At 47.2% G+C, this 25,482-nt stretch overlaps 1 protein-coding gene across 1 annotated transcript; it reads left to right on the top strand.

The window, feature by feature from the left end:
- The first annotated feature begins 4,310 nt into the window (after nt 1–4,310).
- C3H19orf18 (chromosome 3 C19orf18 homolog) lies at nt 4,311–23,934 on the top strand. The gene is made up of 5 exons (XM_066266623.1): nt 4,311–4,392; nt 10,933–11,016; nt 12,712–12,814; nt 14,835–15,001; nt 23,810–23,934. The coding sequence occupies exons 1-5, from the start codon at nt 4,311–4,313 to the stop codon at nt 23,932–23,934; spliced, it is 561 nt and encodes a 186-aa protein (XP_066122720.1).
- Nucleotides 23,935–25,482: the final 1,548 nt, after the last annotated feature.

Here is a 25,482-nt window from a genome sequence, read left to right on the forward strand (position 1 = left end):
CAGGCTCCCCACATGTGCCCATCCTAGATCCATTCAGCATGCCCACCAGGGGGTGATGCTCTGCTCATCTGGGGCATTGTTCTGTTGCAGCCAGAGCCATTCTTGAGCCTGAGGTAGGGGCCATGGAGCTGTCCTCAGTGCCCAGGCCAACTTTGCTCCAATGGAGCCTTGGCTGCGGGAGGGGAAGAGAGAGAAACAGAGGAAGGAGGGGGGAAGAGTGGAGAAGCAGATGGGCACTTATGTGTGCCCTGGCCGGGAATCGAACCCAGGACTTCCACAGGCTGGGCTGATGCTCTGCCACTGAGCCAACCAGCCAGCGCTCACTGCATTTTCTGGAACACTTATTTTGCTTATTTTACCACAAAAATAATTAAAATAATAATTATTTTAATTATTATAAAATATATAATATAAAATATATAAAAATACCTATATACTGCAAAATCCCTTGGTATAGCGAAAAACTCACAAAATTAGATGGATACAATTGAAAAATCTGTGATACAGTAAGACCATGAAAAGTGAACTGCAATATGGCGAGGGACGACTACTGCGCAGCTAATTCATCATCATCTTCATCGTTCAAGTTGTATTAATGTCACCGGTGAGTACCCATATAGAATTTTATATGTTAAAATTATGTAGGTTTAAGAGTGTGGAAAGGGTTTAAGAGCATGGGACATGTTTATAAGAGTATGGGAAAGGTTTATAAGAGTGTGGGTGTTTATAAAGTCTTAAAAATATATAAAAAATAAATATAAGATTGCTACTTTGCAGATTTTCACCTGTCACAGGGGGTTCTGGAACTAAATCCCATGATAGATGTGGGACCACTGTATTCCCAATGCACCAAACTCGGACTCTAAACACCCTCTCCTAGCGTTATGACCTTGGAAGGATTCTAATAAGATTTCAAGGAGGGCAACCCAGGCCAAACGGAAGAACTAGCATGTAGATGAAGCAAAGGTGAGGGTGATGCGGGGTTCGTTTTCAGTCATGTGCTGCTTAATGACAGGGATATGTTTTAAGACACATGGTTAGGTGATTTTGTTGTCATGCAGACATTACATAGTGTGCAGTTAGACACACACAGCTGGATAATACAGACTGCTACACACCTAGGTTGTATGGGACAGCCTGCTGCACAGCTGGGCTGTATGGTCCAGCCTATTGCTCCTGGGCTCTAAGACCTCTAAGACTGTACAGCATGTTACCGCACATAACACCAGATTAAATCAGACAAGAGAAAACGATGAGAGTAAGACATGGTAAACACAGGATGTATGAGGCTGCTGTTGGTGTAACATGGAATACTGTTCTACAGCAAACTCCCCCCCCCCATTGCTTATAGAGAGAGGAAAGGAGATAGGGAAGAAAGGAGAGAGAGAGAGAGAGAAAAGGCATTAATTTATTCTACTTAGTTCCATCTAGTGGGCACTCATTGATTGGTTCTTTTATGTTCCCTGACCGGGTATTGAACCTGCAACCTCAGTGTGCTGGGACAACACTTTATCTACTGAGCAACCTAGTCAGGGCTGACAGCAAACTTTTAAAAAGTGAGTACACGGCCTGATCTGTGGTGGCGTAGTGGATAAAGCGTCGACCTGGAAATGCTGAGGTCGCCGGTTCGAAACCCTGGGCTTGCCTGGTCAAGGCACATATGGGAGTTGATGCTTCCAGCTCCTCCCCCCTTCTCTCTCTCTGTCTCTCCCTCTCCTCTCTAAAATGAATAAATAAAAAATAAAAAATGAGTACACAAAAATAATGATTACAAAGTATAGTAAAGACCTTGGCAGGTTCACTCAGAGCATCATCGTTCTGAAACCCCACGGTTGCAAATTTGATCCCCAGTCAGGGCACATATGGGAAGTGACCACTGAATGCACAATTAAGTTGAATAGCAAATGAATGTTTCTCTTTCTTCCTTCCTGTCAAAAAAAAAAAAAAAAAAAAAAAGGAAAGAAAAAAGATAATAAATACATAAACCAGTAACAGATGTTTATTATTAGCCAGTATGACATACTGTCCATATTGTATGTGCTAAGCATCTATCAGTAGGAGTGCTTTCTCCAGCATCACCACAACCACATGAGTATCACGTTGCACCACAATGTTAGGAGAGCTATGACATTAGGTAATAGGACTGTTTCAGCTCCATTGTAATCCCATGGGGCCATGGTTGTACATATACGTAGTTTGTCATTAACTGAAATGTTGCTGTCTGCGCTTGACTCACTGGGAAAGCAAGCTTTCCTGCCTAAGAACTTCCTGGAGGTTCTGCTGGACCCAGTTTATTTCCTGGATGTTATTCTCGTCCAGTGAATAAACTGGCTGGGCTGGGAGGTGGCCAGTGAGCTCTTTTGGGAACTTCATATAAACTGGATGGGGGGCCTCAGCGGACCCTCCAGGGCCCCATCACTGCCAGGGGTGCAATACCCCAATGGAGGACAGAGAGGCAGCCTCCCACAATGAGAAGTACATGTAAACACACACAGCAAATCTTTGGCTCTCAATAGCTCATTTACACTCATTCTCAACTCCGGACATCTTAAGATCCAGTACACTCATGGGACTGATGCACTCGGACATGAGTATGTCGTAGCCATGGAGATCACACCTCACCAGTATCTGAAACAAGGAAGGAGATGTGTAGGGAGGGTGGTGATGGAAGTGAATTCCAGGCTCATTCAGAAATCGGGTTAGGGCCTGACCAGGCAGTTTGTGCAGTGGATAGAGCGTCAGACTGGGATGCGGTGGACCCAGGTTTGAGACCGTGAGGTTGCCAGCTTGAGCATGGGTTCATCTGGTTTAGGCAAAAGCTCACCAGCTTGGACCCAAGGTTGCTGGCTCAAGCAAGGAGTTACTTGGTCTGCTGAAGGCCCACGGTCAAGGCACATATGAGAAAGCATTCAATGAACAACTAAGGTTTTGCAATGAGAAACTGATGATTGATGCTTCTCATCCCTCTCCGTTCCTGTCTGTCCCTATCTCTCTCTCTCTCTCTCTAATTAAAAAAATAAAAGAGAAAAAAGAAATCGGGTTAGGATGGTAATGACTCATCAGTGATGCCACTGGGCAGTGACTTGGCCAGACGCAGAACAGGAACAGATGAATGCTGAAAGTGCAGAAAGCTAGGAGAGGAAATGAGTTCCCTGGAAAACGGCTCCTGTGTGTACATGAAACCTGGTGCCAATCTTTGGGCACCCGCAGGAGCTACAATCATGGGTGAGACGCTGGGGACATCAGCGAGGACAGGTCAGGGTATTGGTGCCACTACGGGCAGGAACAAGTGTGGTGGAAGCTCCAGTGGAGGCACCACAGTTAGACGAGGGAGGCCTTCCTGGGAGGTGATGCCTCTGCTTATTTATTTATTTTTTGTATTTTTCTGAAATGAGAAGTAGGGAGGCAGAGAGACAGACTCCCACATGTGCCTGACCAGGATCCACCTGGGATGCCCACCAGGAGGCGGTGCCCTGCCCATCTGTGGCATTGCTCTGCTGCAACTGGAGCCATTCAAATGCCTGAGGTGGAGGCCATGGAGCCATCCTCACCTCCCGGGCCAACTTTGCTCCAATGGAGCCTTGGTTGCGGGAAGGGAAGAGAGAGACAGAGAGGAAATTGAGGGGGAAGGGTGGAGAAGCAGATGGGCGCTGCTTCTGTGTATCCTGGCCAGGAATCAAACCTGTGACTCCTGCACACCAGGCCGAAGCTCTACCACTGAGCAAACCAGCCAGGGCCGCCTCTGCTTATTTTTCTGTCCACAGCCAGAAGCAAGCAACAAAACCACCAGCTGTTGCTGTTGCCTTGAGGGTTTTTTAGAGAGAGAGGAAACACTCACTTGCCTTCTACACTGTAGACACTCAACTGTGGAGGCAGCAAAGGGCAGGCTGGGCCCAGGAAGGTGAACCTGGGAAAAGTTAGGGAGACCAACAATGGACCAGACCTGGGACCAAAAACAGGAAGAAAAAACACATGGAACAGGGACAGGGAGCATGCTGCCTACTGCCTCCTTACTGACTGTCCAATACCTGAAGGCAGGGACCTGGCCTTTGTCCTATCTGCCCCTGCCAGCTTGACCTGTCTCTGCATGGCCCTTCATCTTGTTGGTGTCCCCATTGGCTGACGTGGTTCCGTGAAGGAGCCCCATGTGGCAACGGGAGCCGACCTCACACTGGTGGTTCCAAGGCAGAACCCAGACATTCTACAGGGAGCAAAGCTCCTTAGTTCCTGGGATATATATGGAGCACATGCTGGGCTCTAGCTGAACAGTTGCTTTCATCTGTAGGATAAAGACTAACATTTTTGGAGGGATGGACAAGATGGGAAGTTCTTTCACCTTTTTCTTTTTGTTTTTAATGGAATGGCCACTTCTTGTGTGTTTGCCTTATGCAGGTGAGTTCAGACCTATTTGGACAAATGACGGGCTTTAATGGGTGGCACCAACCATTGTTTTTACTGGTTTCAGATAAGTAAGGAGGATAATTACATTTCGTTGCTATCAGTTTTCTTTTCAATACTATCAGTAGTTTTGAGAACCTGTAAAAGTCATCTGATGGCCCAAAGAGTCCCCTAAGAAAAATAAGTCGCCCCATGAACTGAGGAAAGGAATAGAGGCAGAGGCGGGGTCACAGAGAGCAGAGGGACAGCTGTCAGAGGGAAGGGGGATGAGGGGATGGGATCAGAGAAGGTGAAGGGATTAGTGAAATTATATATACATAACACAGAGATACAGATAACAGGATAGGAAATCCCAGAGGAAAGGGGTAGGGAGTTAGGGGAGGGGGAGGGGGACAAAAGAGATGTAATGGGGGGCACGTGATTGGAGGTGTGAGAGTTAGATTGAGTGGGACACTTGAATCCATGTTAACAATAAATTAATAAAAAAGAAAAATCACCTCAGATTCAACAGATTCCCCTAACAACCAGCCATAAGTCCTTCTGTTGCTCATTCAGTGAAATAAAAACTAGTTTGGGGTCCTCTCACGTACTGTATAAATGTCCTCTTGTGTATCTTTTATTATTGTGGCCTATAAGATAATATAGCTAGCCTGATCAGCTGGTGATGCAGTGGATAGAGCATTGGATTGGTACACAGAAGACCCAGGTTTAAAACTCCGAGGTAGCTGGCTTGTGTGCAGGGTCATCTGGCTTGAGCGACAAGGTTGCTAGCTTGAGTGTGGGATCGATCAAAGACATGACTCCATGTTCACTGTCTTGAGCCCAAGGTTGCTGTCTTGAGCCCAAGGTCTCTGGCTTGAGCCCAAGGTCGCTGGCTTGAGCAAGGGATCACTCGCTCTGCTGTAGCCCCTAGATCAAGACACATAACGAGAAAGCAATCACTGAACAACTAAGCAGCTGCAATGAATTGATGCTTCTTATCTCCCTCCCTTCCTGTCTGTCTGTCCCTATGTGTCCTTCTCACTGTCTCTATCAAGTAGTAGTAGTAGTAATAATAATAATAATAATAAAACTAGGTAAGCATTGCCTGGAAATTAAATCCTCTGTTCTTAACTCTGTAGCTTGTGCTTTGTCGTTAGCCATTGCCATTTCCCATTTTTCACTTTTTGCACAGAAAAGCCTCAGCCCTCTCGAATATGTGGATGCAGCTCTATTGGCTTTGTCATTTTGTCCCCTTGTGTTGGTGGTAGAGTCCAATCACAGGTGCTCTGCATGTGTAAAGCATTCTTTACAATTAGTTGTCTAGGACACTTTACATTTTGAGTCTGAGAGCCAACTGTGTTTATCTCAAAACAGAGGAACTGACCCTGATAACCCATCAAGTTAGGTAGCAAGTCTTTGTGCCAGTATGTGGTACTTATAAACAATCTCGATTCTGTACAAGGGAAATGCTATCTGCTCGATATCATAGCATCTAATTTGTGTTGGAGGAAAGGCTATTGCTGTTGGACCCTCCCTGGCACTGGTTCTCTGACTTTCTGATGAAAGCATAGCCTCTTCAACTCCATGCTGAGTCACTCCAGGTCCTCATGTGACTGCAAAAACAGATGAGAAACCAAATGTGTTATGTTCTTTCATTATTATTATTTAAGTGAGAGGAGAGGAGATAGACTACAGCATATACCTTGGCTAGGATCCACCCAGTGATCCCCGTCTGGGGTAGATGCTCTGTCCATCTGGGGTCCATGCTCGCAACTGAGCTATTTTTAGCTCCTAAGGCGGAGGCTCCAGGCAGCTATCCTCAGCGCCCAGGGCTAACGTGCTTGAATCAATGGAGCCATGGCTGAGGGACGAGGAGAGAGAGAGAGGAAAAAAAAGGAGGAGGAAGAAGCAGGTGATTGCTTCACCTGTGTGTCCTGACTGGGAATCAAACCTGGAACTTCCACACGCCAGATCAATACTGTACCACTGAGCCAACCAACCAGGGCTCGTTTAATGGTCCATATTCACAAAAGGAAACACTTAGACGCAAACTAGTCACTCTGCTTTTGCAGACTGAGCCATATAATTCTACTAGGCATTGGGATACATTATTAAGAAATTTACTGTCTTCCCTGTTTAGAAACTAGGTGTTAGGCTTCCTCATCTAATACCAAGTTATTTCTTATTTTTCTATATCTGTCTTAAACCTGTCTACTTTCTCTAATTTCCCCTTCAAAGGCTTCTTAGCTGTGAAAAATCCTACACTCATGCACATCCCTGGGAATAATGGTAAGTCAAAGGATCAAGAAATATAGGTGAACATTCCCAAAATTGTTGTGTATGGCTCTAGGGGGCCCAGAGTAGTCATCACTAACCTATACGGCCCCTTAGGACAAATTAGAAAAAGGCACCCCTCCTGGCTCTTTGGATAAGTAATGATGATCAGGAAATATAGAAAATAAGAAAACATAATTAATATGTATATCCATCCCAAACTCATTATTATTATTATTATTTGTTATTTTCTTAAGTGAGAAGCAGGGTGGCAGAGAGACAGATTCCTGCCTGCACCCAACCAGGATCCACCTGGCAAGCTCACTAGGGGGCGATGCTCTGCCCATCTGGGATGTTGCTCCATAGCAACCGGAGCCATTCTAGTGCCTAAGGTGGAGGCCATGGAGCCATCCACAGCACCCGGGCCAACTTTGCTCCAATGGAGCCTTGGCTGCAAGAGGGGAAGTGAGAGACAGAGAGAAGGGAGAGCAAGAAGGGTAGAGAAGTAGATGGGCACTTCTGTGTACCCTGACCTGGAATCGAACCCAGGACTTCCACATACAGGGCTGACGTTCTACCACTGAACCAACTGGCCAGGGCTCAAACTCATTATTAATCTTCATTTTTTTTTTTTCTGAAGCTGGAAATGGGGAGAGACAGTCAGACAGATTCCCGCATGCGCCTGACCGGGATCCACCCAGCACGCCCACCAGGGGCGATGCTCTGCCCCTCTGGGGCGTCGCTCTGCTTCGACCAGAGCCACTCCAGCGCCTGGGGCAGAGGCCAAGGAGCCATCCCCAGCGCCCGGGCCATCTTTGCTCCAATGGAGCCTCGGCTGCGGGAGGGGAAGAGAGAGACAGAAAGGAAGGAGGGGAGGGGGTGGAGAAGCAAATGGGCGCTTCTCCCGTGTGCCCTGGCCGGGAATCGAACCCGGGTCCCCCGCATGCCAGGCCAACGCTCTACCGCTGAGCCAACCGGCCAGGGCCTATTAATCTTCTTAAAGCTCAACTATGAAGAGTTTACTTGCCTGTTCACCCCACTACCATCAAAGCCCAGAGACTGGGCCAGGGTGTCAGAAGGCCTGCATTCTAGTCCTTAATTTGACACCAACTGGTTTTGTGAGCTTGCAATAAAGGTTTGCTGAAATCTCTGCCTCACCAGAGCTTTGGGTCCAAACTGTTGGTTCTGATACGGTGACAGGGCATGGAATTGTCTGTCTGGTCAGATCACGGGAAGAACCCAGTTTTCTACTGTAACTCTTCGCTTTTGGTTATATGAAAAAGTACCTAACTCATAATAAGGGGAGTAAGGAACTCAACTGGCAAAGAAGTAGGGAAACAGAATCTGTTGTGCTTTTAGGTTTAGAAAGAGTGCAACTTCTGTACAGGACAGTTGGCAATTCTCATAAATATCAAAAGGATGCATTTACTTTTGACCCAGAGAGTTGAAACATACCTGGGATTTGCTTTACTCAGCAGGACACACAGGTGTGGAAATGATTGTTATGAAGGAAGAAGTTTACACGGATTTCTAGAAACAAGGCATTGCACACCTTGAAAGCCATGAGGGGAAGGATGAGAATTGGTCAAGAAGCAGGAGGAGCCTGACCTGTGGTGGCGCAATGGATAAACCGTCGACCTGGAAATGCTGAGGTCGCCGGTTCGAAACCCTGGGCTTGCCTAGTCAAGGCACATATGGGAGTTGATGCTTCTAGCTCCTCCCCCCTTCTCTCTCTCTGTCTCTCTCTCCTCTCTCTCTCTCCTCCCTAAAATGAATAAATAAAATAAAATAATTAAAAAAAAAAAAAAGAGCCTGACCTGTGGTAGCGCAGTGGATAAAGCGTCAACCTGGAGCTTGAGACTTGTTTGGAGGTTCTAGCAGGGGAGCGCAGCTACTCGTATACCCTTGACCGAAGAACGGTCCTCTCCTCTAGCGGGGAAGGTCGTCCTCTTCGACCGAGCGCGCAGCTTCGGGAGGGACGCACATGGAGCGGTGAGGGAGGAAGGGGACACCCGCCTAGCCAGCCAGATCAGCCGAATCAACCCTGGCGATCAATGGGGTGACAGATGTCGCAGCCAGATCGCCCTCACATCCAAGCGTCAACCTGGAAACGCTGAGGTTGCCGGTTCAAAACCCTGGGCTTGCCTGGTCAAGGCACATATGGGAGTTGATACTTCCTGCTCCTCCCCCCATTCTCTCTCTCTCTCTCTCTCTCTCTCTCTCTCTCTCTCCTCTCTATAATGAATAAATAAAATCTTTAAAAGAAAAAAAAAAAAAAAAAGAAGAAGCAGGAGGAAGAAAGGGGAGGGTGTGGCCCAGAGCCTTTACTGGAGTTTTCCAGGGAAGGAATGGCTGAAGAGAGGTGGGTACCAGGAGTCAGTTTAGGATTGGACAGCTTGAATAATTTATTATTATTATTATTATTATCATCTTTTTTTTTTTTTTTTTTTTTTTTTTACAGAGACAGAGAGTCAGAGAGAGGGACAGACAGGAACACAGAGAGATGAGAAGCATCAATCATCAGTTTTTCATTGCGACACCTTAGTTCATTGACTGCTTTCTCATATGTGCCTTGACTGTGGCTCACAGCAGACCGAGTAACCCCTTGCTCAAGCCAGCGACCTTGGGTCCAAGCTGGTGAGCTTTGCTCAAACCAGATGAGCTCACACTCAAGCTGGTGACCTCGGGGTCTTGAACCTGGGTCCTCCACATCCTAGTCCGAAGCTCTATCCACTGCGCCACCGCCTGGTCATGTGAATAATTTTTTATTATTATTATTCAGTGAGTGAAGGAGAGGCAGAGACAGACTCCCGAATGCACCCGACTGGGATCCACCTGGCATGCCCAACATGGGGTGATGCTCTGCCCTTCTGGGTCATTGCTCCGTTGCAACCAGAGCCATTCTAGTACCTAAGGCAGAGGCAATGGAGCCATCCTCAGCACTTGGAGCCAGCTCACTCCAATCAAGTGATGGCTGCAGGAGGGGAAGATAGAGATAGATAGATAGATAGATGATAGATAGATAGATAGATAGATAGATAGATAGATAGAAGCAAGAGAGGGAGGGGTGGAGAAACAGATGGGCGCTTCTCTTGTGTCCCCTGATCAGGAGTTGAACCCAGGATATCCACACACTGGGCCAAGGCGCTACCACTGACCCAAATGGCCAAGGCCAGTTTGAATAATTTTGACAGGCTCTGGGGTATTGGAGTGGTTCTGAGTTGTCCAGTACCTTGTCGTAGGGTGATCAGGGCAGGGGGAATATTGGCTTGTAGTGTTAAAAGTTTGATCAAGAAAACGGTTGGGGTGTGGGCTCTGGATTGCTTGATTTGTATATCAAAGTCATACTAGGAGGGTGTCTTTTGCTCTTTCTAGGAAATACTAGCCCCCGGAGGGGGTGTTTCTCTAGGAAAAATGCCTAGCAGGGGTCCCCAAACTTTTTACACAGGGGGCCAGTTCACTGTCCCTCAGACCATTGGAGGGCTGCCACATACAGTACTCCATTACACTGACCACCAATGAAAGAGGTGCCCCTTCCGGAAGTGCGGTGGGGGCCGCATAAATGGCCTCAGGGGGCCGCATGTGGCCCGTGGGCCATAGTTTGGGGATGCCTGGGAGACACCAAATACCATAGCATTAAGAAAGAGTACAGAAAATAAGAAAAATGAAGTCAATATAACAAGCAATTACATTTCTAGGAAACATTATAAAAATAACCTTACTCTCCCATTCTGCTTCGTGACTTTTCCTGTTTGTATTGCAATTTAAAATATTAATAACAGTCTCATCCTGTTTCATCCCCACCACGTCGGCACTAAGAATGACTTTGTCCAGATTTCCCATGATCTTCCCCTTGCCAAAGCCAAGGGCCAATTTTCAGTCCCTGTATTGAAATGCACTGTGACCCATATTCTTTTTTCTCTCCTATTGTTTCATTATGAAAACCTGAAACAAATGGAAAAGTTGAGCGCACATCCATATACCCCACACCGACAAGGCGACAATGAAAAATTTTGCACCATTGGCATTTCTTCTGTTCTGGTTCTTTTTGTCATGCCAAGCTGACTTTCACTGAGGGCTGAGCCTCAAGACCTTTTCCGGAGCAGCTGCCTAACTGCACAGCCTGAACTAGTGAAGGGACAGACAGTGAGGAACTTGGAGTGGCCACTTCAGCTTGTCCGATTTTGCAAGTGGCTGAATAATACCCTTTATTGCCTATTGCATTTTTGTTCAATTTGTACAAACAACGACTCTTTTTTTTTCTTTTCCTTTCGGGAGTTATGGAGGATGTGACATCTGAGCCGACAAATAACAACGTGACAGCACACTGGATGGCCCTGAACACTGACACCTCGGATGCGGGTTGGTGGAATTGCACCCCAGGCTGCCCTATAATGTCCTTTCATCACAGTATTTATTACACAACCAGAGCCCATCAGGGCAGCACTCAGGTTGTAAAAATTAAGGCTACTGTCATGAGTTAGGGATCCCACATCTCTACAGAGCTAAAGAGAGGGTTTCGACCCAGGACAGGAGCCAGACAAAAAAGGGGGAGTCCATGATGACCTGGGAACTCAAATTATATTTATTCAAATAGGCTGGGCAATGGGCCTCCCTCTCTCTATATATTTTTGTTGTTGTTGTTTTTTGTATTTTTCCGAAGCTGGAAACGGGGAGAGACAGTCAGACAGACTCCCGCATGCGCCCGACCGGGATCCACCCGGCACGCCCACCAGGGGGTGATGCTCTGCCCACCAGGGGGCGATGCTCTGCCCCTCCGGGGCGTCGCTCTGTTGCGACCAGAGCCACTCTAGTGCCTGGGGCAGAGGCCGAGGAGCCATCCCCAGCGCCCGGGGCCATCTTTGCTCCAATGGAGCCTCGCTGCGGGAGGGGAAGAGAGAGACAGAGAGGAAGGAGAGGGGGAGGGGTGGAGAAGCAGATGGGTGCTTCTCCTGTGTGCCCTGGCCGGGAATTGAACCCGGGACCCCTTGCACGCCAGGCCGACGCTCTACCACTGAGTCAACCAGCCAGGGCCTCCCTCTGTATTTTTAAAAACTAATAATGCTGCCTGACCTGTGGTGGCGCAGTGGATAAAGCGTCGACCTGGAATTCTGAGGTCGCCGGTTCAAAACCCTGGGCTTGCCTGGTCAAGGCACTTATGGGAGTTGATGCTTCCTGCTCCTCCCTTCTCTCTCTCTCTCTCTCTCTCTCTCTCTCTCTCTCTCTCCTGTCTAAAATGAATAAATAAAGTCTTTTAAAAAATTAAAAAAACAAAAGAAAACTAATAATGCTATTTTCACTGTTGCCAGTTGGCTCAGTGATAGAGTGTTGGCCCAGCATGTGGATAGCCCAGGTTTGATTCCCAATCAGAGCACACAGGAGAAGCGCCCATCTGCTTCTCCACCCTTCCCCCTCTCCTTTCTCTCTGTCTCTCTCTTCCCCTCCTACAGCCATGGCTCTATTTGAGCGCTTTGGCCCTGGGCACTGAGGATGGCTCCATGGAGCCTCTGCCTTGGGCACTAAAAATAACTTGGTTGCAAGCATGGTCCCAGATGGGCAGAGTATCCACCCCAGATGGGAGTTTACAAGTGGATCCTGGTTGGGGCCCATGCAGGAGTCTGTTTCTCTGTCTTCCCTCCTCTCACTTGGAAAATAAGAAAAAAGAAGGAGTGCTAATTTTGGCCCTGGTCAGGTAGTTCAGTGGATAGATATGTTGTCCCTACATACCAGGGCTCAGGTTTGACCCCTGGCAGGGCACAGATGAGCAGCAGCCAATGAGTATACAACTAAATCAAATGACTAAGTGGAAAAATGAGTTGATACTTCTCTCTTTCCTTCTCTCCCCTTCTCCCTCTTTCCCTCCCTTCCCCTACTTCCTTTCTCTTTCTCTGTCTCTCAAATCAATGGCAAATCTTTTTTAAAAATACAATTTTTTAATGGTATTTCTGATTTTATCTCCCATTTCCCTCTGGAATAACAATATAATTAACTTATATACGAACTGACAGGCAGAACTAAAATGAAATTTGGTGAGAACTTCTTTTCTTTCCTTTTCAGTGCTTATTCCACATAGACCTGCTCTTATGGAAGTGATTAAAATTGCATGTGTAGCCTTAAGCATCGCACTGGTATGTGGCACTGCTGTTTTCTATATGATATAGTAAGTATATGCTAAGTAACATTACCATTCTTTTTTTTTTTTTTTTCATTTTTCCAAAGCTGGAAACGGGGAGGCAGTCAGACAGACTCCCGCATGTGCCCGACCAGGATCCACCCGGCATGCCCACCAGGTGGTGATGTTCTGCCCCTCTGGGGCATCTCTCTGTTGCATCCCGAGCCATTCTAGTGCCTGAGGCAGAGGCCACAGAGCCATCCCCAGCGCCCGGGCCATCTTTGCTCCAATGGAGCCTCGGCTGTGGGAGGGGAAGAGAGAGACAGAGAGGAAGGAGAGGGGGAGGGGTGGAGAAGCAGATGGGCGCTTCTCCTGTGTGCCCTGGCCGGGAATCGAACCCGGTACTCCTGCACGCCAGGCCGACGCTCTACCGCTGAGCCAACCGGCCAGAGCCAACATTACCATTCTTAAGTAAGACATGAACTAACTGGGTTATTAGTGATGATGATAATAATAATTGTGGTCCTGGCTGGTTTGCTCAGCAGTAGATCATCGGCCTGACATGTGGAAGTCCCAGGTTCAATTCCCAGTCAGGGCACACAGGAGAAGCACCCATCTGATTCTCTACCCTTCCCCCTCTCCTTTCTCTCTGTCTCTCTCTTCCCCTCCTGCAGCCAAGGTTCCATTGGAGCAAAGTTGGTCCGGGCACTGAGGACGGCTCCATGGTCTCCGCCTCAGGTGCTAGAATGGCTCCAGTTGCAACAGAGCAATGCCCCAGATGGGCAGAGCATTGCCCCCTGGTGGGCATGCCAGGTTGATCCTGGTCGGGTACATGCAGGAGTCTGTCTGACTGCCTCCCCACTTCTATCTTTGGAAAAATACAAAAACCCCCACACAATTTCAGTATAAACAGAAGGAATATATCAGCGTGTAGGGGATTTTGTTAATATAGCCATTTTAGGACTACCTTGAAGTAAATCAGAAGAAGGCAAAATTAGATTGAAGGTAAAAATGAAGAATTTTGGTAATGAGAGAGTAGCATGTTTAGTTATGGGTTTTCTAATGTGGCTATCAAGCTCCTATAACTCAATTTGTGGAACTGCAGCTTCAGTGTCTTTCATTAGTATAGACAAAGATGTTAACAGATAAAATGTTTTCTTTTTCTTTTCTTTTTTTTTTTAGCAAGAGAGACAGGAAGGGAGAGAGATGAGAAGCATAAACTTGTAGTTGCGGCACCTTAGTTGTTCTTTGATTACTTCTCATATGTGCCTTTACCGGGGGGCTCCAGCCAAACCAGTGAGCCTTTGCTCAAACTGGCAACCTTGGGATCAAGTCAGTGAACTTTGGGCTCAAGCCAGTGACCATGGGGTCATGTCTATGATCCCATGCTCACACCCTGCGCTCAATCTGGTGAACCCACACAAGCTGGCAACCTCGGGGTTTTGAACCTGGGACCTCTGTGTCTCAGGTCGATACTCTATCCACTGTTCCACCACTGGTCATGCAGTTACTGCTTTTTGATTAGCACAAATTTTAGATCTGTGATTACTTTGTTTCGCAGTATATTTCTGCCTCTGTTCCCCGCCTACCACCACCTACTAGTGACTCCTTTTCAGTCAAAAAGTCAGATGAGCCTGACCAGGCGGTGGCGCAGTGGATAGAGCGTCAGACTGGGATGCAGAGGACCCAGGTTCGAGACCCCGAGCTTGCCAGCTTGAGCGCGGGCTCATCTGGTTTGAGCAAAAAGCCCACTAGCTTGAACCCAAGGTCACTGGTTCCAGCAAGGGGTTACTCAGTCTGCTGAAGGCCCGCGGTCAAGGCACATATGAGAAAACAATCAATGAACAACTAAGGTGTTGCAACGCGCAATGAAAAACTAATGATTGATGCTTCTCATCTCTCTCTGTTCCTGTCTTTCTGTCCCTGTCTATCCCTCTCTCTGACTCACTGTCTCTGTAAAAAAAAATAAAATAAATAAAATTATTAAAAAAAAAAGTCAGATGATTAAGACATGATGATGCTGTAGTGTGAACACTGTGCACCTAAACTCATCTGTATTATTCTCTAGTCGACGGGCACAGGCTGAGCAAAAGCAACAACTTGCATCACTGTATCGAAATATCAAGATACCTTTATTAGGAGAGGAAGAGGACGGCTTCCAGGACGAGTACAAAGATGAGTCCAGTGATCTACGTTCAGAGAATGGGGAGCAACTGGCCCAGTTTATTAATTCAGGTAGAAGGTCAACCAGTTATTCTTGTCAGATCCAAAGTCCCATGAACGCTGGCAATGATGGTTTTGTTTTCAGAGGCAAAGCTAAGTGGGAGTTCATGGAGTTTGAGGAAAGGAAGATGAATATTTACAGCCACACCTACAGAAATGACCTGTTCCCACCAGATTGCACAGAGTGGTAAACCATGTGTGTGATTTGCTTTGTTCCTTTTTGCAGTGAAGTTCCAAGGATTGAAAACAGTTCGGGACACAAGCTTTTTCCCAGACAAGACATCCCTTAAACATACTTGTTAAAGTAACATTATTCCCAAGTTTAGAACACAGACAAACAGATGTCCCACCTGTACCATGGGCCTCAATCAGATGTGAAAACAGACTCCAGGCCCACAAAACAGAGGTCTTTACCCCAGGTTCAAGGACCCTTGTCTGAGTGATGCCACCATGCCTGCAAATACTTGTGAGGTGAGAGCCACATAGGTGCTCATATAAGCCTGATTTTATAGAAGTTCTGAGGTTCTTGGATACTTGCTTAAAAAAAAGATCCTCGAGCCTGACCTGCGGTGGCGTAGTAGATAAAGTGTCAGCCTGGAATGCTGAGTCTGCGGAGTTGAGGCCCTGGGCTGGCCTGGTCAAGGCCCATGCAAGAAGTAACTACAAGTTGATTCCCGCTCCTCTCTCCCACCTTTCTCTCTCTCTCTCTCTCTCCTCTCTCTAAAACTCAATAAAATCTTTTTAAAAAAATCCAACTGACCAGGTGGTGGTGCAGTGGATAGACTGTTAGACTGGGATTCAGAGGACCCAGGTTCAAGAACCCGAGGTCGCCAGCTTGAGCACAGGCTCACCAGCTTGAGCGCAGGGTCGCCAGCTTGAGCATGGGATCATAGACATGACCTCATTGTCACTGGTTTGAGCCCAAAGGTGGCTGGCTTGAACTCAGGGTTGCTGGCTGGAGCAAGGGGTCACTCAGTCTGCTGCAGTCCCCCAGTCAAGGCACATATGAAAAACCGATCTATGAAAAATTAAAGTGGCTAAGGAGCTGCAACAAAGGGTTGATGCTTCTCATCTCTCTCCCTTCCTGTCTGCCTGTCCCTATCTGTCCCTCTCTCTGTCTCTCTCTCTCTCTGTCTCTGTCACACTCACAAAAAAATCCTAGAGTAGCTGGTCCAAATGAAATGGTGTCTACAAGTAATTGATCACAACCAGTTATAGATTTCCTTGTTCCTTCTCCACTCTCACTGCTTCACTTGACTAGCTTAAAAAAAAAAAATCCTAGAGACCTGACCTGCTGTGGCGCAGTGGATAAAGCATCGACCTAGAATGCTGAGGTCGCCAGTTCAAAACTATGCACTTGTCTGGTCAAGGCACATGTGGGAGTTGATGCTTCCAGCTCCTCCCCCTTTATCTCTCTCTCCCTCTGTCTCTGTCTCCTCTCTAAAATGAATAAATTTAAAAAATAAAAAATAAAATCCTAGAGAAAAAGTGGGTAGAGAGACAGTGTCTAATTCAATCTTACAACCATAGCCTGTATGAATCTCCTCTCTAACAACCCCAGATATGGACAGTCAGAAAGAGGTGGAAGGCCAAAGAGAGAGATCATTGATGCTAACGAAGGCTGATGGCTCTTGTTAACCCTTAGAAGAGATTTTTTTCAATGTCTTCCACTACATTGAATTATAACATTTTTACATTGTTTTTTGTTTTGTTTTGTTTTGTTTTTTGTATTTTTTTTTGTATTTTTCTGAAGCTTGAAATGGGGAGAGACAGACAGACTCCCGCATGCGCCCAACCGGGATCCACCCAGCACGCCCACCAGGGGGCGACGCTCTGCCCACCAGGGGGCGATGCTCTGCCCCTCCGGGGCGTCGCTCTGTTGTGACCAGAGCCACTCCAGCACCTGAGGCAGAGGCCACAGAGCCATCCCCAGCACCCGGGCCATCTTTGCTCCAATGGAGCCTTGGCTGCGGGAGGGGAAGAGAGCGACAGAGAGGAAGGAGAGGGGGAGGGGTGGAGAAGCAGATGGGCGCTTCTCCTGTGCACGCCAGGCCGACACTCTACCACTGAGCCAACCAGCCAGGGCCTACATTGTTTTTTAAGTTGGAATTTAATAAGCTTGAATACAAACTCATAGACACAGACAACAGTATAGTGATTACCAGAGGGAAAGGGTGGGGGAAGGAGACTTGACTTGGGGTGGTCAACATACAATACAATATTCAGAAGATGTATTATAAAATTGTACATCTGAAACGTATATAATTTTACTAAGCAATATCACTCAATAAATTCAATAAAATAAAGCTTGAATACAAAAAATGGGACAATACCTTAAGAATTAAAATTTTCATTATCCTTATTAAACAAATGACATCCATTGTGAGTTGAAAATTCTACTATTTGTACCTTTATTTTTCAATAATTTTTTTTTTGGTTTTTCTCCATTTCTTTTTCTTTTTCTCTTTAGTGTGAGAGAGGAACGAGAGAGAGAGACAGAGACAGAGTGGGAGAGAGCGATGAGAAGCATCAACTCATAGTTGTGGCACCTTAGTTGTTCATTGATTGTTTTCTCATATGTGCTTTGACTAGGGGACTCCAGCTGAGCCAGTGACCCCTTGCTCAAGTCAGAAACCTTGGGCTTCAAGCCAGTGACCTTTGGGCTCAAGCTGGCAACCATGGGGTCATGTCTATGATTCTATGCTCAAGCCAGTGACCCCACACTCAAGCTGGATGAGCCTACGCTCAAGCCGAGGACCTCAAGGTTTCAAACCTGGGTCCTCAGCATCACAGGTCAGTGCTCTATCCACTACGCCACCATCTGGTCAGGCATTTTCCTCCATTTCTATTCTCCATTTATTTGTGTCTTGAAAATATGTCTACATTTTAGTTATTAGATCGAAAAGAAGGCAACATAGTGAAAGGACAAGATTGGTGAGCAAGCAAAAGTTAGAAGAGGACATGAATACTGAATGCTGTGCACCTTGAAAAAGTGGGAAATCTGTGAAAACAAACGAAGTTCTCCCTGCGGGACATGCTACCCGGTATCAAGAAAACAAGAGCAGGGAAGTTGGACTGAGGATGTGCAAACCCTATGGAAAGAAAGTAGAAGTATATAACAAAATAAATTAATATGATACAGCAATCCTTGCATCTTAGCTCTCATAGTTTAAGAATAATTGTAATGTAATCAGAAAGAGAAAAATCTAGCTTTAAAAGTGTGAAAGAGAAATTGTTGGCATTTTCTTTTCTTGCTACTTACCAGAAATACAAGTAATTTCTCTGGGAAATCTCCCAGGCCATGCTGCACAAGCCACTTGCCTTTCTTGCTGGGTAGTTGGTAGTTCTAATATGCTAAGGCTAGGGGTTTGATTTCCACTCAGAGCACACAAAGGAGTCAAGTGAATGCATGGATGGGTGTAAGAACAAATCGATGTTTGTTTCTCTCTTCCTCTCTCTCTATAGTCAATTTTTAAAGAAGGAAGAAAGAAAAGAATGAAGAATGTGTGGCCTAGCCTGACCAGGCGGTGGCACAGTGGATAGAGCATTGGCCTGGGATGCTGAGGACCCGGGTTTGAAACTGCAAGGGAGGGGAGAGAGAAACACAGATTTGTTGCTTTACTCATTTATGCATTTATTGGTTTGCTGGAAATGCACTACACACCATGTACAGATGCCAGCACATAGAGGCTGGATGGCTTTTTAATCAAGTATTACGTTATAAAGGAAGGGAAGAACATGAATCTAGTCAACCAATGCTTGTTGGTGCCAGTTCAACGCCAACAGCAATTCTCAATCTTGGAGTGCGTTGAAGAAGTAAATTATGCAGCACAAAACAGCTCAATTGTGATTAAGTACAGCTGTGAAAACAGCATGCACAGCTCTGAGGTGGAGCTCTGGAGCTTGTTCTGTTCTGTTCCTCACTTTTTGGTAGTTCAGCTCAGCCAAGGATTCACATTCTCTCTCTTTCTTTCTCTCTTTCTCCTTTTCTCCCTTCCTCCCTTCCTTCCTTCTTTTGCAAGAGAGATATATTGGGAGAGACAGACAGGAAGGGAGAGAGATGAAAAGCATCAACTCATAGTTGCGGCAGCTTAGTTGTTCATTGATTACTTTCTCATATGTGCTTTGACCGGGGGGCTACAGCAGAGCAGTTGACCCCTTGTTTAAGCCAGCGACCTCGGGCTCAAGCCAGCGACCATAGGGTCACATCTATGATCCCATGTTCAAGCTGGTAACCCTACACTCAAGCTGGATGAGTCTGTGCTCAAGCTGGTGACCTTGGGGTTTCAAACCTGGAACTCCTGCATCCCAGGCCAATGCTTTATCCATTGCACCACCGCCTGGTCAGGCCAGGAGAAACATTCTTCATTCTTTTTTAAAAATTGATCATAGAGAGAGAGGAAGGGAGAAACAAACATCGATTTGTTGTTGCACCCATCCATGCATTCACTGGTTGATTCTTTTGTGTGCCCTGAGTGGAGATTGAGGCCCCAAACTTGGTATATTGGGACCACCAACTACCCAGCCAGGGCCACTCCTCATTCCCTGCTGGGAAGGGAAAGTGGGCTCTCCCAGCCAGGGAAGAGGTGGCTTATATGGATAAGAGTTCCTGCCCCTGAACACTGATTGTTCTGTCATGCAAATGACGAATCCAAATCCTCACAGTTTGGTTGGTCCAAAATGCCTTGGTCAGAACAGAGCCACTCTGATTGGCTGGAGCTGCATAGCTTGGATTGGATGGAAAAAGCCTCAGTCCAATTAGTTGAAATAGGATTCCAGGAACAACTTTATAAGGGATATTTCACTTGGCAGAAACACAGTGCAAGCAGGCAGGTAAGTGCAAAGGCAAGCAGTTCAGCACAGCTTTCTCCATAAAGTGCAGTTAGTGGGAGAGGACCCTGAGCAGAAATGGCTAATAGGATCTTTTTTTAAAAAAAATCTGGGCCTAGCCTGACCTGTGGTGGTGCAGTGGATAAAGCACTGAGCTGGAATTCTGAAGTTGCCTGTCTGAAACCCTGGGCTTGCCAGGTTAAGGCACGTACAACAAACAAGCAGTCAATGAACAACTAAAGTGAGGCAACTATGAATTGATACTTCTCACTCTCCCATTTACTCTTTCTGTAAAATCATTAAATAGAATCTTAAAAAAAAAATTCTGGGCCTAGTTAGCCTGACCAGTGGTGGTACAATGGAAAGAGTGTCAGCCTGGGCTGCTGATGGCCCAGGTTTGAAACCACAAGGTTTCCATCTTGAGCGTGGGGTCATCAGGCATGGTCCCATGGGTGCTGGCTTGAGCAAGGGGGAGTCACTGGCTCAGCTGGAGCCCCCCAGTCAAGGCATGTATAAGAAGCAACCAATGAACAACTAAAGAGACACAACTATGAGTTTATGCTTCTCATCTCTCTCCCTTCCACTATCTCTCTCTAAAAAAAAAAGCCCTGGTTGGTTAGCTCAGTAGATAGAGTGTCAGCCTGGTCTTTGGATGTCCTAGGTTCCATCCTCGGTCAGGGTACACAGGAGAAGCAACCATCTGCTTCTCTTCCCCTCCCTCTCCACTTCTCTTCTTCCTCTCTCACCGCCAGTGGCTCGATTGGTTCGAGTGTCAGCCTCAGGCTCTGAGGATGGCTCAGGTAATTTGAGGATTGGCCCCAGACAGGGGCTGCCAGGTGGATCCTGATCAGGGCACATGCGGGAGTCTATCTCCCCTCCTCTCACATAAATAAGAAAGAAGGAAGGAAGGAGGAAGGGAGGTAGGGAGGGAGAGAGAGAGGGAGGAAAACTGAGCCCAATTAGCCACCAGGAGCCCTTTATTTTTCCTTTTCCAAGTTAGAGGCTTTGGTGTGCATTGTCCTTGGCTGTGTGTGTGTGTGTGTGTATGTGTGAGTGTGTGTGAGTGTGTGTGTGTGTGTGTTTACCCCAATTCTGCAGTATACACAAACTGCTAAACAGCTTGATTTTACTGAGAGGTTACAAAACAATAGTCATAGTATAAAAATGGCAAAACAAAGTAGTGACTTAAAATTTTTTTTTTTCACAATTGGCTTTAGAGAAAGAGAGGAAGGAAGAAAGGAACATAGATCTCTTCTGGTTTTGTGCCCAGACAAAGGGATTGAACTGGCAACCTCTGTGCTTCAGGATGATGCTCTAAGCCAGGGGTCCCCAAACTACGGCCCTCGGACTGCATGCGGCCCCCTAAGGCCATTTATCCGGCCTCCGCAGCACTTCCAGAAGGGGCACCTCTTTCATTGGTGGCCAGTGAGAGGTGCAGATGCATCCTGTGCTCCTGGAGTACTGTATATGGCGGCGCCGCAAAGCGCTGAGTCGCTCACGTACAGTACTACTTCTGGTGACACGGGATGCATGTGTCATGGCTCCGGAAGCGTGTCATATCACTTGTTACGTATGGCTAGCAGTGACAAATATGGAACCGGACATTGACCATCCCATTAGCCAAAAGCAGGCCCATAGTTCCCATTGAAATACTGGTCAGTTTGTTGATTTAAATTTACTTTTTCTTTATTTTAAATATTGTATTTGTTCCCATTTTGTTTTTTTACTTTAAAATAAGATATGTGCAGTGTGCATAGGGATTTGTTCATAGTTTTTTTTAAATTTTTTTACAGAGGCAGAGATAGACAGGGACAGACAGGAACGGAGAGAGATGAGAAGCATCAATTATCAGTTTCTCGTTGCGCGTTGCGACTTCTTAGTTGTTCATTGATTGCTTTCTCACATGTGCCTTGATCGCGGGCCTTCAGCAGACCGAGTAACCCCCTGCTGGAGCCAGTGACCTTGGGTCCAAGCTGGTGAGCTCTTTGCTCAAGCCAGATGAGCCCGCGCTCAAGCTGGCGACTTCGGGGTCTCGAACCTGGGTCCTTCCGCATCCCAGTCCAACGCTCTATCCACTGCGCCACCACCTGGTCAGGCCATAGTTTTTTTTATAGTCCGGCCCTCCAATGGTCTGAGGGACAGTGAACTGGCCCCCTGTATAAAAAGTTTGGGGACCCCTGCTCTAAGCAAACAAACTATCTGGCCAGGGCAAAAGTGATTACTTTTTTTTTTCAAAAATTCATTGAGAGGAGGAGAGGCAGAGAGACAGAGTCCCACATGCTGGAGCAAGCCCACTAGGGGGTGAGGCTTTGCCCATCTGGGGCATTGCTCCATTGCTCAGCAACCGAGCTCTTCTTAGCACCTGAGGTGGAGGCCATGGACATCCTCAGTGCCCAGGGCCAACTCGCTCCAATTGAGCCATGGTTGCAGGAGCAGAAAGAGAAGTGAGAGGAGGAGGGGTGGAGAAGCAGATGGGTGCCTCTCCTGTGTGCCCTGACAGGGATTCGAACCCGCAACATCCATACGACAGTCCAACACTGTACCACTGAACCAACAGGCCAGGGTCCACATTTTCTGGCTGAATAATTATGGCATATGTGCATTAGTACCTGTGTGTGAAAGGCTACGTTTAAGTCTCATAACTTTATGGATTCTGAAATAATGTCTACAAACACTTGAGTGATTAACTGCAGCGAGTGCTTCCCACAAATTTGAGCTAAGCCCCTCCTCTGTTCTGGGACCCAAACTGGCCATCTCCCAGTGCCCCTCATGGTGGAACCTGGTCTTTTCCCCTGGAGCAGGGGTCGGGAACCTATGGCTCACGAGCCAAATGTGGATCTTTTGATGGCTGCATCTGGCTCGCAGACAAATCTTTAATAAGAAAAATAATAACATTAAAAATATAAAACAGCCTGACCAGGCGGTGGCGCAGTGGACGGAGTGTCGGACTGGGGTGCAGAGGACCCAGGTTCAAGACCCTGAGGTCGCCAACTTGAGCGTGGGCTCATCTGGTTTGAGCAAAAGCCCACCAGCTTGAATCCAGGGTCGCTGGCTCTAGCAAGGGGTTACTCGGTCTGCTGAAGGCCCGCGGTCAAGGCACATATGAGAAAGCAATTGATGAACAACTAAGGTGTTGCAACGCGAAATGAAAAACTAATGATCGATGCTTTTCGTTTCTCTTCGTTCCTGTCTGTCTGTCCCTGTCTATCCTTCTCTCTGACTCACTCTCTGCCTCTGTAAAAAAAAAAAAAAAAAAAAAAAAATATATATATATATATATATATATAAAGACATTCTCATGTATTACAATCCATTCATTTTCTACCGCTCATGTTCATGGTTGCGGGTGGCTGGAGCCAATCACAGCTGTCCTCCGGGACAGCACCAAATTTTTATGGCTAATGCGTAACAAACACAGGTCATTGTATGGCTCTCACAGAATTACATTTTAAAATATGTGGTGTTCATGGCTCTCTCTAAATCAAAACCAACCTTTTGGTTTAGCCAAAAAGATTACCTACCCCTACCCTGGAGGTTTGCTGGTATGTCTCTGAGTGGCCTGTGGATCTGGAAACTACATTACCCAGAATGCTCCTAGCCGCCGACAGCAAAGCTGACCAATGAAAGTTCAGGAAAAGTTTGCGTGCGTCACTGTGGGCGGGACTTCCGGCACTTCGCGGTAAACGTTCTGTCTCCCTGGAAAGTCTGGTGCGCCTGAGCGCTGGACCCGGTGCGATGACGGGGCTGAGAAGGCGCAGGAGTCGACCTGTCTGCCGCACAGACGCGGATGTGAATTTTTACGACGACGCCCGGGTTACCTGTGCCAGGGTCCGGACTGGGACCGCGGTCCCCCGGGCTGCCTCCTCTCCCGCCGCTCTCGCCCCGCCACGCCCCACCCACAGAGTTCGATGGCGGCGGCCGCACTGAGGCGACCGGCTGAGATGAGCGCGTCCCCCGGGCCCTCACTGTCTCACCCCTCCGAACCCGGAGCTCCGGTGCGGGGGCCGGTCACGTCCTGCAGCCCAGGCCCCGGCGTCCTGGACCATGAGGCGCTCGTGGGTGACACCCGGGGTGACGCGGTGACAGAGGTGACAGGCGGAGAAGCCGCCGTGTGAGGATCAACGTGGTGTCCTGTGTCCGTGAGGGTCGGAGGGTGTGAGGCGGAGCCGCACCTGGAATAGCATACCGGGGGTGCGTAGAACAGAAAGAGACACGATCGCCCTGGTCGGTTGCCTCAGCAGTAGAGCTCAAACTCAAGTGGATGTCTTGAGTTTGATTCCTGATCAGGGCACACAGGAGAAGCGTCCATCTGCTTCTCCACCCTTCCCCATCTCCTTCCTCTCAGTCTCTCTCTTCCCCTCCCGCAGCCGAGGCTCCATTGGAGCAAAGTTGGCCAGGCGCTGAGGATGGCTCCATGGCCTCTGCCTCAGGCGCTAAGAAGAGCTGGGTTGCTGAGCAATGGAGCAATGCCTCAGATGGGCAGAGCATCGCCCCTTTAGTGGGCATGGTGGGTGGATCTCGGTCGGGCTCATGTGGGAGTCTGTCTGTCTGCCTGCCTCCCCACTTCTCACTTACGGAAAATACAAAAAAAAAAAAAGACATGGTCTTTGTTAGGGTTTTAAAAGTTTTTAAGAATTTAACAGCTGTTCAAAGGAAGAATAGATTGGAGAGGTTGATGAGTTCATGGAGTCACTGGAAGATTCTCAGTTCACGGTCACACTGCTGGGAAGAGTGGATACTGAGCACTTACACAAAAGTTAGACAGCCAGCCTGACTGAGCCAGGGAAGAAGAGTACAGGGAGTAATGAGCACATGGAACCCCACCAGAAATCCCTTTATCCCTCTTAAGGCCTACCTGCTTGTGTAGGTTGCCATGACTGACAGTGTTCTTATGGAATCCAAACAGGTAAGTAGAGGGTGTCCCAAACCGTCATTCACACAGCCCCCCTCCAGTGTTCCCTAGAATACTTCCCCCCCCCAAATTGATTATAGAGAGTGAGACCCCATGTGAGACCCATGTGTTGTTTCACTAGTATACATTGGTTGATTCTTGTATGTGACCTGATCGGGAATTGAACCTGCAACCTTGGCACATGGGGAGGACATTCTAACCAACTGAACTACCTCACGAAGCCAGGGTATTATCTCAACAGGTTTCTTCTGGGTGCAGAGTGGAGAACACAGCATGGGCTTGAGGGAGAAAGAAGGAAGATCAGGGTGGAGGCTACTACTACCATAGGCCAACTTTAGTTAATGGACCAGAGATGTGGCTTAGGAAATATACTGCTCACAAATATTAGGGGATATTTTATCCTTTCATATTCATTGTGAAATATCCCCTAATTTTTTTTAAACTTTTTTAAAAATTTTATTCATTTTTAGAGAGGAAAGAGAGAGGGAGAGAGAGAAACAGAGAGAGAGAAGGGGGGAGGAGCTGGAAGCATCAACTCCCATATGTTCCTTGACCAGGCAAGCCCAGGGTTTTGAACCGGCAACCTCAGCATTTCCAGGTCAACGCTTTATCCACTGCGCCACCACAGGTCAGGCCTATCCCCTAATTTTTTGTGGGCAGTATAGATTGAATTATGGCTGTGTGTTTTTGTTTTTGTTTGTGTTGAGAGATAGGAAGGGAGAGATGAAAAACATTAACTTGCAGTTGTGTC

This window comes from Saccopteryx bilineata, chromosome 3 (genome assembly GCF_036850765.1).
Source record: "Saccopteryx bilineata isolate mSacBil1 chromosome 3, mSacBil1_pri_phased_curated, whole genome shotgun sequence".
In the NCBI taxonomy this organism is placed as follows: Eukaryota; Metazoa; Chordata; class Mammalia; order Chiroptera; family Emballonuridae; genus Saccopteryx; species Saccopteryx bilineata.